Source organism: Peromyscus leucopus, chromosome 19, assembly GCF_004664715.2.
Source record: "Peromyscus leucopus breed LL Stock chromosome 19, UCI_PerLeu_2.1, whole genome shotgun sequence".
NCBI lineage: Eukaryota > Metazoa > Chordata > Mammalia > Rodentia > Cricetidae > Peromyscus > Peromyscus leucopus.
Genome location: NC_051079.1, coordinates 78,736,705 through 78,751,580, shown reverse-complemented (window position 1 = coordinate 78,751,580; position 14,876 = coordinate 78,736,705). Strand labels below are relative to the sequence as shown.

Genomic DNA, 14,876 nt, shown 5'->3' with positions numbered 1-14,876 from the left:
CCACGGTCCGCACCGGCAGGCTTCGCATCCAGCAGTCATCGCGGCGCCCGGCGTTCCGACGCCAGCATGTCCCAGCGCTTCGTGGTGACCCCAGCACAGAGCGGGATGGGGGACGCGGGGCCCAGGGCAGAGGGCGGCGGCAGCCAGAGCCTGTGCTTGGACCCCGACCCCGACCCCGATCCCGACCCGGATCCCAGCCTGGTGGCCGCGCTGAAAGCGCAAGAAGTAGACGCGCTGCCCATTCTGCGCTACTGTCGAGAGCCCAGCCGCTATGGTAGGTGCAGCTAAGCCTTCCTCCTAGAGGGTCACTGCTGCCTCTGTGTGGGAACAGCGAGTGACAGACTCCCCGCCTGCTGCCCAGGTGTCAGGAGGTGGCCATTGCCTGCTGGCTGTAGGAATGGCTGCAGGTCACCAAGTGTTAGAGCGCCGGCTCTGGAATCAGCTGGTGTCCTTTGTCCCACACTTTAGTCCTGCTAATCCCTGGCCCTGCCTGATGTCCTGTGGACCTTGTAGGTGGTAACGTTCTGTAAGAGCCAGTGGGATATTGGTGGTTGTTGGAGGATAGCTTTCTGGGGTTGCCTTCTGATCACGGTGGCCCCCCGCACTTAGAACCACTGAGAAAAGGAGCTGTCTCCTCTGTCTCTGGTGAGGGATTCGAAGGTGCAGACGAGGCAACCAGCCTTCAGTGAGAGCCGTGAGTGTAACTTCACAGCTGTGGCAGCCAGCCTTGGCTTTCTGTTCTTTATAACGACTTGTGGCCTCTGCCTGAATGTGGGGATCCTGGAACAGTGCAATTTATGGTTGGCCACACACCTTCTAAGCCAGGTTTTCTGGGGAGCATGCAACAGGAGCAGGCTCTCACACTGAACTCTCCAGATTGTTCTAGAGCTCTACTTTGGGTCACAGAGTGAAGATGAAACCAGATCTGGCATATGGGTTGGTCTTTGCCCCACACCCCTGGAAGACACATGGCACTTGCCAGGCATTCACTGAGAGACCTCTGCCTTCTGAGTACCTGTCTGCCTTCCTAGGTAGGGTCTCCAAAGCTGGACTGGTACTGGTCTAAACAGCCTGTCCAGTGCTCAGATGCCCTGCCCTGGTCAGCTGGGGAGACACCATCATGGGTACCCATGACAGGTGTGTTCATGTTGCACATATGCAGTCTTTTAGAGATCTGGGTGAGGGTATGCTGGAACACTGTGACAAAGAGGAACTTAGAACTGTCACTTTTCTGGTGAGTTAATTTTTGTAACAAAATTTGAGGAGTTGCTTCCCCATGTGAACTTGGGCATTGCATAGCTTTGGTGTTAGTGCGTGCATGCGTGCATGGTGTGTGTGTGTGTGTATGTGTGTGTGTGTAAGTATGTGTACACATGCATGCTACAGATAGCCATTCCCGAGAATGGGCATGCTGAACTATGTCTCCACCTGTCTCTGTTCTGAGCTCTGGATCAGGATTTGTTTCATGCTTTAGCAGATGGGGTTGCCAGGATGCTTGTCCTGCTGGGTAGTGGTTGACTTTCCTTAATCTTGGCAGGGCAGCAAGGTTGCATGTGGCTGTCGGCCTACTTGCCAAGGGACACGTTTCTTTTTGGAACCCAAGAAGCAAATAGATGATCTGTTAGGTCACCAAATACAGTGACAGAGCAATTATGGTGTCTGCAGACCCTGCTTATAGGGTGCCTGCTTGACCATGAGGGCTAGCCAGAGGGTGTGGGTGGGAGAAAGCAGGACAGCCCCAGGTACTGGGGTCCTTTTGGGTTGCTGAGGCAAGGAGCCCCGCCATACTCATAGAAAGTATGCTCCACCCTTTTAGGCAGAAAATCTGCTGCTGGATGGTGTGACAAGGCTGGGGGGTCTATGCCTGCCCTTGACCTGGGCTTTCTGGCTCCCTCATGCTCCCGAGGAACTCAGGCCTCTAGGACTTAGTCTCACTTTTGGGGTAGGAGATTGATGCCCAAGAATATTGAACACCTACAACACCTTGAGCCAAGAGCTTGGGTCAGGCCAACACTGCTCAAAGTCCTTCGTGCTGAACTATAAGTCCCATCAGAGGCCCTTGGAGACAGGATGCCAGGGACAAGTGTGGGTGGAGACTTCCCCATGCCCCCTCCACCATTTCCCGAAGTCCTGGATGTAGCAGGTGAGGCAGGATTAGATGGACCCCACCAGGAGACCTCCCAACCCTGAAATCTCCACCCTCCTCTCCTCTCTTGTAGATGGGTCTTTGACTTCAGTCTAGAATGCCCTGAGGGTCTGATGTCCAGGGGTCAGACCCCACTGGAGGCTGGAGGTGGGGTTGGGCCAGTCCTGTCACCTCCATGTGGGTTCTAGGGCTTTGGGACTCAGTGCTGTCCTGGGGCCCCAGCGGTGCTGTCCCCCTGTCTGGCTGACTGAATCTGTCCGTGGACAGCTGGCTCCAGTTGTGTAGGATTTCGTGTGACAGTTCCAGACAACGGTCAATCCAGTGGTTTCGTGTCGTGCATCTACGTGGGAACAGAAGACCTATTATTTGGTGTTTCATTAACACAGTGTAAACTAAGTTTGAAAAACAAACACAGATTTTATTGGTCCGACTCGGCACAGTGCCAGGAGCCAAGCCCTGGGTGGGGTGTTGTCCTGAGTCAACCTTTGGTTACAGATGTGTGGCAGGTGATGGGAATAAACTTTCTAAGTCCCCAGAGACATCAGGTCTCCTGGCTTGCAGCCTCTTTCAGGACCAGCTCCCAAAGCTTTCCACTTTCCATATTTACCATGATACATGGATGCTGGTCCAGTTGATCCTTTGCCTCTGACATCTGACCAGCACCCTTCACATGAGTATTTTGGTCTCATCTCATTGGGTGGAGTGTGGCATGGTCTCCCTTTGCTGTGTGTTGGGATATGAGTGTGATGTTGTATCTCTTATCTGCAGAGCTTTCCAGCCTCTGTCCCATAAGACACAGGTCTCAACACTGAGCTTTCGAACTGTGTTCTGTTTGCTTTGGTGCAGATGGCACCCATAGAAGGGCAGAAGTGAGCCTGTCACTTGCTAGGTGTGACTGCCTGCTCCCCGATGGTTACTGCATCTTCTGTGAACACAGGGGCGGAAGGAAGGGCACGTGGACCAAGGGGAATGACTCAGCACAAAAGGCCCACAGGGAAGACCTGGCCCCATGGCGAGGGTCCAGAGAGAGGTCCCTTTCTGCCCTCCAGTTGAAGGGGTTCTGGTTGAGAATCCCCATGACAACGACTTGGTGAAATAGTCCCAAGGTGTTCTCAGAACCGTTTCCTAACACAAGATGGACAGTCACCCAGAGTGCCCCCAAGACAGGGACAATGAAAGGAGAAGGAGAAGTCTCCAGAGGGCAAGAAGAACCATAGCACCAGGCTTCCCAAGGAGGGCTCTCTGTCTCCCCTTCCCCCTCTGCTGCCTGGCACTTGAGCTCCAGACTCCTGTGGTTTCACCCCTGTCCAGGACAAAGGCCAGCGTTGAGCCCCTGATTGGAGGTTGGCATCTTGCTTCCCGTCACTGTTGTGGCTGGTAGGTCCACATGTCTGCCAGACCTTGATAATTACACTTTGAGGGGTGGAGGTACAAGGCTTGGCCACAGAGATCGAGTGAAGCGACCTGCAGCTATTCCTGCCCCCTGGAGACCCGGATCCAAGAGAACATCCCACTTTCCATGACAACAGCCTCTCCAGTCAGGTCCAGGCTGAAGTATCCTGATGTGTACAATATCCACATGTGTGTGGCTGTGAGTCTGTGTGTCCCTGTGTGTCCCCCTTGTTACCTGCAATGTTTCCATGCTTTGTGTCTTTCTGCTGTCTTTGGGTCTCTGTGTACCTTCATGTTTTCTTTGTATGACTCTATGAGTCTTACGGTGTCCTATGGTGTATATGTCTGTTGTCTCTGTGTGTCTCTCTCTGTATTACCTGTGTGTTTCCATGTCGTCTCTGTGTGTACATCTCTATGTACCTCTGCACTGTCTTTTTGTTGTCTTTAATGTCTCCATGTGAGTTGGTGTGGCCGTGGTATGCCTGTCTCCATGTTACCTGTGTGTCCCTGTGTCTCTGTGTTCACCACATGGGTCTCTATGGACTCAGCTCTGTGGTTTGTTGCTTAGCATATTTTCTGTGGCCTCCGCGGCAGTTTCTGTGAGAACACTTCTGAGTTAGGCCTGCACGGAGGAGTGCCAGCCAGCTCCGTGATGTATTCACACACTGGGCAGTGTCTCTCACTGCAGGTCCTGCTGATGGAGAGTCTTGGTAAATTTTATCCCAAGCCATACCTGGGTTCCCTGGACAGAAATACTGTCAGGCTGCCTCTCCTCAGGCTGCTGAGGCTGGAGAGCTGATCCCGAGTTATGGCTAGACTCTGGTGCTTGAAAACCTGCTGCCCGCTGGGCAGGCTGTTTGCTTTTTGCTTAAATATTTCATGGGGTGTGGCCCTCCTGGTAATCGGTAAGATGCCTCTAGCTCTCGGTGAGCAGTGCCAGCTCAAGTTCTGTCACTTCGCTGTGAAAGAAGTCTTGCGTTGGTGATGGTTAGCTTGGCTTCACAAGAAAATGCTCCGTGCACGTCCTGTTCTCTTCTCTGCTACATAATATTTAACTTGGCTTCTTTTTCCCACGGGGTAGGCTAGACTTTGAGACATCACATCTCTTTATGAAAAGAAATTTTCTTTAAATAAAGCAACAACATCCAAAAGAGACTCACAACTAGGTCAGGAAGAGAGGGAGGTGGAGGCCTCAGGACGGCTTGGCCCTGGGCTGGGCTCCTTGGTTCTCTTGCAAACCCCGGCAGCAAAGCAGGGGACCTTGACCCCAGGGCAGTCGAGATGACAACGGCCCTGGTGTCTCCTGCTCAGCGGAGAAACAAATGAAAACATCCATGTCTGGGTGACACCCACCCTCCCCAACCTACTAGAGAAACAAACTCACAGCAACATTTGTGTTCAGGTGGACTGACAGCCTTCCCCGGCCTGATGGAGAAATAACACATGAGTGTATCTGTGTCTGGGGTAACCCAGCCTGAGTCAAAGCCGCCCTGGTTGCAGAAGTTGGTGCTGTCACATGCAGATAGGGGTCTGCAGGGATCCAGGTGTGTGTGTGTGTGTATGATGCCAGTTGCTGTATCGATGTATAAGTAGAAGACAGTTCCTAAACCACAGGGTGAGGGCACAGCTGCAGGGCCAGAGGAATCTGTTAATGTGAATGGGAGGGACACTGGCAAATTATCTACCTGGTAATGGGTTAATTCCCAGAATAGAAGGTCCTTCTGTAACTCGGCCACTAACACACACAAATAAACCAATTTAAAAAATGGACAAAGGGGCTGGGGATGTAGCTCAGTGACAAGGTGCTTGCCTAGAAAAGGCCCTGGGTTCGATCCTTCACACCTCATGACGAGCAAAAGGACTAGGCAGTTGGAAAACAAATACATACACCACATGTATACAGGTGCTTTTGGAAGCCAGAGAGGGTGTCAGATCCCCTGAGGCTGGAGTTACAGACACTTGTGAACTGCCTGATGTGGGTGCAAGCAGTAAGTGCTCTTAACCACTGAGCCATCTTCCCAGCCCTAAAATATATATTTTATCACACACACACACACACACACACACACACACACACACACACGAACCAGGAAAGAAGATACAAACAGGAAGTAGAGGCCCGGGAAAACTACATCCTCTCTGCTCTCCCTTCCTGGAGGTAAGAGCATTCTCAGGGAGATAGGAGGAATATCAGTCTGATTAAATCAATTTACACCAAGGCAGTTGTTCTCAGAGGAGTCCTTTATCATCTAAATTACTCACAGCAAGACATTCTTTAAACAGTTATTTTTGTCTAGGGATCTTCCTGCTGCAAATTACATCCTATTACCTGTAACTGTGGTCCTGTAGGGGCCAAGGGTGGAGTTGGGGGTATGCATATGTCATGTACATCATGTACACACACACACACACACACACACACACACACACACACACACACCTTTGTGCACAGGCAGGAAAGCTATCTTTGCTGTATTGGAAGCCCTATACAGTGTATCAGAAGTTATTTTCTGCTCAGAAATCCTTTTATTTGCTTTGTGTTTTCCATCTAATTTTAAAGGCAGATCATTATACTTAGTACACCCTCCCATACCTGTAATATCTGCACTCAGGAGGCCGAGGCAGAAGGATTTTCAAGAATTTGTAGTCAACTTAGGCGGCATAGTGTGTTCCAAGATGGCCTAGGCCACAGAATGAGACCCTGTCTAATATAAACAATAAAGACAAAACAACAACAAAAACTAATTATAAGCCCAACCAGATAGAATTTACGAAAGCAAGTGGCTGGGCATAGTGGTACATGCCTGCAATCTCATTACCAAGGGGCAGAGACAGAAGGATGGTAAGTTCCAGCCTGGCTTGGAGTGAATCTGTCTCAAACCACAACAAAAAGAAGGAAAACAACACAGTTGATACCCACTATCCTTTGTGACCCACAGTGAGGCTAAGCCTTGGTTTCTCCCGTCCTTCTGAACTGCCATGACTCAGCATTCTCTGCACAGAATTCTCTGGTACAGGTGAAACCAGCTTTCCATGGTGTGAGTCTCGAAGTGAAGGGGCAAACTCCATGTCCCCAGCAGGCTGTCAGGTGGCCTGTGGCCCTGTGGCCAGCACAGCACATTGCCTGGGAAGGGGCCTGGTGCTGTAAAGTGGTGAGCCTGGGGTTCCAGCCTCATCATGGGAGGTGACAGAGTTGAGAGCAAGCTTGTCTCCAAGGGTATTCCTAACCAGTCACACCTCCGTGCTCTGTATTGCGTAGTCGGTGTTAAGTGATTGAACAAACTGGTCTGCCATAGTGATGTGATGAAATTAGGATAAAGGGCTGTGACCAGGACATTGCATGCTGGCTGTTTGGTCCTTGGTTGCTTTGCATACATGGCTATCTCCTCTGTGCTTGGAAGTCACACCTGGAGGCCTGTGAATCTGCAAGCAAGGACCAGATGATGAACGTACACTCAGTAAACCATACAGCGCTGCTGTGTCTGCTCCTTCCGACAGATAGTGCCCAGCTTTAGCATCTCATTTTCATTCAGGTGTGTAGGCCTCTGTACCGTGAGAACAGAGGGTGCCTCTTTTTCCACTCAGAGCTTGTGCTAATCAAGAATGATGGATGAGGAAGGCTTGGCTACTCAGAATTTTGTCTATGGGATGCCAGCAGAGAGGCTTTCCTCATTGAAGTCTCTTCTGTGTCAGGGGCCCCAGTGGTGGGCTGAGGTAGACTCAGGCACTCTCTACTCACTAGTGGATGCTGGGTGTTTCTAGGTGCCTTTCTAGAAACTCGACTTTTAAGTTCTTCCTGGCTCTGAGCTTCAGCTTAAGACCATGTTAGGTGAGCCTGCACAAGGAAGTATACAGGTCCTTCTTGCCTTGGGGAGAGGTGGAGCAGGTGAAGGAGCACCTGAGGAAGGTGTGCAGACTGTGTGAGGCCAGGAACTGGGCTGGGCCTAGGTGCCCCTTGGGTCATTCTGAGCTGGGATTTTGCTAGTGCTAAGACTCTACTGTAGTGCTGGGTTTGCTGGGTAGACTGAGGAAAGTCTATGACAGGCGTCCAAGGGTGTATGCATGGGTGTCTGAGGCTGCCACACCGCCTGGAGCTCAGGGGCCAACAAAGAGCCCTGGGTGGGGCAACAAGACTAACAGTGTTGGGGGGGACACCTTAGAAAATTGGTGTAAGTTCTTAAATAACACATCCTGCTGTGGATCGATGCGTAGGTTAAAGCCTTTGCCTCCAAGGAAATGTCCAGAAGAGAGCCTTTAAGGAGGAAATCGGAGCTAAAGGAGGCTGTAAGGAGGCCCTGGTCTGATAGAACTGTGACCTTACCAGAAGAGAGATCCCAGGGGCTTCCAGAGGGAATAAGTGAGGATATAGAGTTTTAGGGCCATCAGCAAACCAAAGAGAAAGGCCTCAGGGACACCAGCCCTTCTCAGCCTCTCAGAGCCTGCAGACTCATGGCTCTTGTACCTGTGTCCCCCATTTAGCTCCCTATCATCAGCCTTCCCATTGTGGTCCACTAGGAGGTCACCGTAAGCCCACATGGCCAGCACCCTGACTGTCCCTCTCAGGCCAGGTGTTTGTCATTGCTTACCAGGGAGTCCCCTGAAGCCATCTCTGCCAGACTCTGCTGCACCCCCTCTGCTGGCCACCTGCGCCCTCCCTGGGGCCCTACACTCCTCTGATGCCTCCATCTCGTTGCTTGGCAACTACAGCTTTCTTGTCCCTCTGGACTAGATAGCCCAGGGCTGGGACAGCCCATGTTCCTGGGCAAACCAATGCCCCTGGTACTGCAGGGCCTTCATCTCCCTGTTTACAGAGCAGTGCTCCCTAAAGGGAATCGGGAAAGCAGTGTAAAGTGAACAGCAAGTACCAGCGGCTCGAAGTTAAAGCACTGTCTGCCGTCTCCTGCAGTTCACCTGGGTCCGTCCTTCAGGCCTGGGAGTTAGTGGGCACCAGGACTCAGACACTACTGGTGTGCCGACAGCCTGGCACCCTAGAGACTTGATGTCCTCCTTTACCTGGGATAGGCTAGCTAAGGGTTGGACCTGCACTGGTGTGGGCAGGAATTACGGATCCTGTAGGCTTGGGTCTCCTCCAGCTTCGAGCACAAGAGAGACCTATGTCTTCCCAGGAACAGTCCCCTACCACACTGACTTACAGACAGACACGCCCAAGACATGTTCTTTGTACCTCCCACTACTTGTGCATGCAGCCTGGACTGTGAGACACTGATCCTCAGCCAGCTGCCACTAAACATAGCATTTCACAAGGGACTCCTGAGAACAGGATGGGCTCCTGTGGGAGACTCTTAACAGATGCAGAGGTAATGTGGATCCATGGTCAACATGGGCTGGAGTATTCTGGGCAATAGCAGGGCTCAACTGGTATAGTCTCAGTTCCATGCCTCCCATGGGCTGTGTTTTGGGGATGCTCTAGATGCAGGGGTACAGGCAGGATGCATGCTGAGCATTCTAGCATATTCTAGTATCTGTGACCACAGAGGTCTTCTTGGGCAAGTAGGCTCCCCAACAGGCCTAACTTACAATGACTCATTTTCTGAGACACCCGGGTCCTCCATGGAAGGATACAGGGTGTAGAAGTGGAGTATAACCACCCAGTGGGTCAAGCAAGACTCCCGTGGGCAGGAAATACAACTGAGTCAACTTCTGACAGCTAGCACTGAGGTCACTCTGACCCTTTCCTTATGGGCACATGTTCCCAGAGACCCTTGGTCAGCCAGTTGTCGAGGGGACCTGTGTGGCACTGTTACTGCATTGTGGTTCCAGCCTCAGAGGAAACAAATCTTACGAGGCTTCCCAAGGCCGAGGTGGTAAATGCTGTCTTCCTAGTCCTGGTCTCTGCCAGCTATGCCTTTTTGAGGACATACTTAGCCACATGGCATTGACTGAGAGTGTTCCATGCCGCTTGGGAACTGCCTTTCCATTCAGGCATGGTGTGGCCACTGTGTCAATAGCCAGTGTCCCTCCTAGGGAAGCCCTGCCAGGCACCAGCAAAGGCTAAGGGATGCCGTCCCCAGAGGTGGGAGTAGCCTGGTTATAGGACCAGAGGGGCTCCCACAGGGGACCTGGGGCTGCTCCAGGTCTCCTCATGTTTGGAGAGACCCTGAGCCAGGCTGCAGCTCTAGTGGTCAGAACTACGAGAGGGTCACCTCTATGTGAAGCCATCCAATTGTGCTTGTAGAAGACCTGGTGTTATCAGGGTAAAGTTCCAGGCTGCCGACTGCTCAAATGCCAAGTCCCAGGGATGCTGAACATTAGTAGGAAGGAGTCTTATTTAAGGAAGGGCAGCAGTCCTGAGAAGGCAGTGGCTTCCTCAAGGCTCAGTCTTGGGCAACTCAGAGCCACAAAGGGCTTTTGCAGGGAGGGAAAGAGTTCCAGGGAGAGAGTGGGTGGGGAGACTGCTGCTGCTGAGCGGTTGTCAAGGTGTGTCTGATTCTGCTCAGGAATGCACACTGGACTTGGACCTCCTGGGGACAGATTGGCCTCTGTCTTTTTAGACCGATCCCTTCAAGAACTGAATATTGAATGGGAGGGGGCTTACTGAGTTCATGAGAGGTCCTGGAATCTGAATCTAAAGAAAGCCAACGTGCTGCAAAAGATTGGGGATATAAAGGGTAAAGGAGGCATGGCAGCCTTGTAGAAAGTTGCCAGGGACAACTGCCCAGAGAGTTGCCTGTCTTGCAGCAGGGTGCCCATGTTGTGGGAAGGTCTGAGATATGTTTCTGGGGTGTGCCTGCTCTGGGGAATGTGCGTACTGCTGTCCTTGCCTTGAAGGGCCATCATGGCACCCCCATTTTTTATCGATTCTGTCGCTGTATCCTCCACACTCTCCCATGTACGGCTGCTCTGCATGCCTAGCTCAGGCTGAAAAACACATCCTGTCTCCACAGAGACTGAGTATCTAAGCCCTGGCCCACTGAGGTAGTGCCCTTATTCTCTGGGACTTCTCGGAGGCCCTGTATGAAGCATTCCCAGGAGAGATGAGCATGGTAACCTAGCAGGAGTGGACAGCAGTGTGGGATGGAGAGGCCTTCGGAGACTGGACCTAAGCCAGAAATTCAGTGACCAGAACTGAGCAGCTAAGGGAGTACTCAATGGCCAGGACATTTGCTCAGAGGGGGGTAGAGGTGGGTACCCAGGTGGGTCACTCTTTCCATTGGTCCATCAAAGCCTCTCTCTCGATTCACCTTCAACCATGCAGTCCTAATTAGCCCCCTCTTAGACCTTACCTCAGGGATGTCACCAATATTTGCAAATCCAGATTTCCTGAAGGAGGTGAGGGTAGCCCTCAGTGGAACCTTGGGTAGGTGAAATGTTCCCTTCATGACCCTGCCTGAATTCTATATTCAGAGGTGACATCCTGCACTTTGCTCATGTTTGGTAAGAGCTTAACTTGAAAGCTTAGCCGTGGCTTTAAACTCAGTTCAGGTAAAGGTTTTGCAGGACGGCTGCTCTGAAGCACCCTGATTTCCTGATGGTGACATCAGGTAACCGTCATGAAACAGGAGCAGAGAGCTGCAGAAGCACTTGGAATTGGGCCAGTAAACCAGAGGGGACAACAGCTGGGTGCCCAGCAGAGATACAGATGTGATATGGACAGGAGTCCTGGCCTTGCCCTAGCAGAGGGGACCTTAGTCAGTGTCTGTGTCAGCCCCCCATCCGTATGCCGTCCCTAACCCCTAAAGCTGCAGTCTTAAGAGGTGGGACCTGGGGAGGTCAACAGAGAGTAGGCTGTTGGACCTTCCCAGGACGGGTGACATGCTTTGACATGGCCTCTGTGAGCCAGGAGGCTGGCCATCAGCACACCTTCCAGGGCTGCAAGAAATGTCTGCCCTTCATGAGTTAGACAGTCTAGGGTGTCTTGTAGCATAAAGAGGCTAAGGCAGATGACTATGCTCTTCTCTCAAAGTTTACTTGAAGACTATGGTGATTATTCTTGGTTGTCAATTTGACTACACCTGGAGTTAACTAAAACCCGAAGCAGCTGAGTACACCTGTGAGGGATTTTTTTTCTTTTTCTTTTTTTTGGTTTTTCGAGACAGGGTTTCTCTGTGTAGCTTTGCGCTTTCTGGACTCACTTGTAGTCCAGCTGCTTGAACTCACAGAGATCCACCTGGCTCTGCTTCCCGAGTGCTGGGATTAAAGGCGTGCGCCACCACCGCCCGGCCGGGATTTTTTTCTTAATTAAATCATTTGAATCGGGAAGACCCACCCTAAATCCAGATATTTTGAGGTGGGAAAATCCATCTTAAATCTGGACCACACTGGTGGCAGCCTATATCAGGACATGGAAGAAGGAAATGCTCCCTCTTTGCCTGTTTGCTCTCACTCTTGAAAGTTCATTCCTTCACTGGAATAGAGCCTACTTCTTTGGATCCCAGCATATATTGAAGACAATCTGAGATATCCAGCCTTGTGGACTTAACCACTACTGGATTCTAGGATTTTTCTGTTGGTAGACAGCCATTGTTGGACTAGCTGGACCACTGCCTATAAGCTACTCTAGTAAATCCATAAATAAACATTAGATGATAGGTAGATAGATAGATAGATAGATAGATAGATAGATAGATAGGGAACCATGACTAATACAGAGGCAAAGCATGTTTATGAGTTCAGTTCAGTATGCAGCTTCACTATATGCAGGCTGATTGGGTAGCTGGATGTTCCCCTTTCTTATTGGAGCAGGGGATGTTGTGGTGGAGGAGCTAATGCCAGTGAAGCCTCTGGTGGGCAACTCCTGGTTGTGGACGTGGAGTTCACTTGGCTGGAAAGGGGCTTTTTGGCCAGCAGGTTTGCCATATGTCCATGTATCTTGTGCATAGGGATCTCCAGTGGATTTAAACCCAGCTCAGATAAATGTTTTGCTGGACGGCTGCTTCAGAAGCACCCAGATTTCCTGATGGTGACATCAGGTAACTGTCATGAAACAGGAGCACAGAGCTGCAAAAGCACTCAGGATCTGGCCAGTAACCCAGAGGGGACACAGCTGGGTGTCCCATTCCATCAGGATGGTCCTGCAGCCTCTAGTCTTCAGGGAAACAGCCACCGGTCTGCTAGTGGAACTCCTCCCCTAGCCACTGGGATAGGAGGGGCTGCTGAGGAAGGAGGTCACTGGGTAGGGGCAACAGGTGCTCTGAGGAGGGTAGACATTGGGCAAGGACAGCTGTGGGCCATGGAAGTGTGTCTGAAGCTCAGAGTGGCCCGAGCCCCAGGGAGCTTCCTCCATTTGTTTGCTTTGCAAATCCTAAAAAGGAGTCCCTCCCTGAGGATCTAGCTCTCCTGGTTTTCCCTGGAGCTCCTGCAGGGTCTCCTTGCATCTGGGGAAGCCAGAGCCCCTCCTCCACCTTCCACCAGCCCTAACCAAGCAGAAGAGGAAATAAAGCCCAGTCCTTTCCTCCAGTGTCAGGCTCCAGGGGGTCAATCTGCTCCTCCTACAGCTCAGAAGCTGCTGCCCAGGTGCTGAGGCAGGAAGTGGGAGGGGGAATCTTCCAGGTAGGGTTCCATGAGTCATAGGCACAAGCATGTGCCGTGGTTTCTGGGAGATACCGGAGGGTTCTGGGTTACCATCTCAATGGAATAGCAGGAAAGTCACTCATAGGTCAACTAAACAAGAGCAGTTTTAGGATTTGTCTCACATAGCCTAGGCTGGCTTTTTAAACTCATTAGGCTAGCCTTGGACTTCTGATCCTCTTATATCCACCTCGAAAGGGTGTGCACCACCACACCCAGGGTCAGTGTGAGTTCTGACCCACATCTAGAAATAAAGCCAAGGCAGTAACATCCATGCCTGTGTGAGAGCTTACACTCTCTTGCTTAGGGGGAAATACAGAAAGGGTCTCTGCAGCCCTGCTGGTGCTGACGTGCTTTGTGCCTGACCCCAAACCCAGGCGAGACAATGGCAGAGCCTAGCCCGGCCTCTGACAACAGCAGGTGTGGTTAATCACTAGTTCTAGTAGTGGGCGATGTAGAGCCTGGAGAGCTAGGCTCCACGGTGCTCCTGAATGTAATCTCGGCCAGAGTCTTTTATTTCCTTCCTGTTTAATCATGTCCAGAAATTATATCCAGCAGAGTGGAGCGGCAGCCTCCTTCCTGAAACAGTGGGTGGCTCCTGAGATTTCTTGGGTTTATTTGTGTGACTAAAGCCCTGCCTAGAGCTGCCAGTCATATTCTGGGCAGAATTTGGCTGATGCCAGCCAGGCAACTGGCCCATGTTTTCCCATCCCCCTAGGGATCCCATGGGGAGGATGGAAAGAGCAAAAAGGTGACCTTGTATCAGGGGAGCACTGAAAGTATTTCTGGCCCCCTTGAGACTGAGTCCCAGCAGATTTCTCGTGGTCCCCTGTGCCCTGGGTCTGTGACGCTCCATAAGACTCTCTGCCCTAGAAAGAGGGGGAGACATGCCACCAGCTCATCCTGGGCTTCGCTCAGAATGTGAGGTAGCTTCCTGCACTCAGGCCAGCCTACAGGGATGGATAAGGAGCCAGCCTCAGTGGCAGTTGTGACTAGGAGAGACACTTTGGGGGAAGACACAAAACCATGCTCCAGGAACAGCAAACTCTGGGTGCCAGGTGTTACCATGACTTTGCAAGGGTACTGCCTTCACTGAAAAGTGCTGTGTGTGGCCATCAGATCTGGCACCTCAGGATCCTGCCCAAGCCCTGCCAGAGTGACAGGAGTGTGCGGGCTGTGGGGAGAGTAAAAGCAGAGCTAGAGCAGGTATTGGGGGTCAGCCAGGGTGACTCTGGGGCTCCTTGTGTGTCTGTGGAAGCCGGCGTGCGGGTGTGCCCAGTCTCGGACAGGCCCGAGGGGGGAGGCAGGCGGTGCTGTCCGTGCAGCCGATTCTGCTACCGTGGGAAGAGCGTAGGCTGCTCTGGGTAGATTTCAGTCAGGGTGTCTGCGCCCCCTTTCCAGAGATATTTTATGAGGCTTCATTATAAGACATTTAAATAAGGGTCAGTGTATAGTTCTGCAGGGGCTGTAGAACCTGGTTTCAGTAGGACTTGGACTCCTCAGGGCCACAGCTCAGCCTGTTTCCCCAAGGACTCTAGTTACAGAAGATGTCCACCTCCAGCTCTTCCTGATAGTGCTTCAGGAGCAGGTGGGCACTAAAAGCAGCACATGTGCACACACATGATGGCACAAACAGTGTGCACACTTCACAGGCACTAGCCAATGGTCATACAAATGTGCTGCACCTCACTGGAGTTCTCTTAGCCTGTCAGTTTCTTGATGATAGATGAAGTTCTTAAATTTTTTTTTTAAAAAAAATAGTTTTAAGAACTAATGTTCTTTGAAAAAATGATCTGGATGTAGTGAGTGT

At 51.6% G+C, this 14,876-nt stretch overlaps 1 protein-coding gene across 3 annotated transcripts in view; it reads left to right on the top strand.

The window, feature by feature from the left end:
- Nucleotides 1-14,876, top strand: part of Slc12a7 (solute carrier family 12 member 7) — a 79,195-nt gene continuing 64,319 nt past the window's right edge. For 2 of the 3 annotated variants that reach the window (XM_028873654.1, XM_028873653.1), the window contains exon 1: nt 1-274. In XM_028873654.1, the coding sequence (XP_028729487.1) occupies nt 67-274 (208 nt within the window). In that variant the 5' untranslated portion in view covers nt 1-66. Of the gene's footprint in view, nt 275-8,777; nt 8,857-14,876 lie in introns of those variants that run through there. The other variant, XM_037197251.1, reaches the window with a different exon arrangement.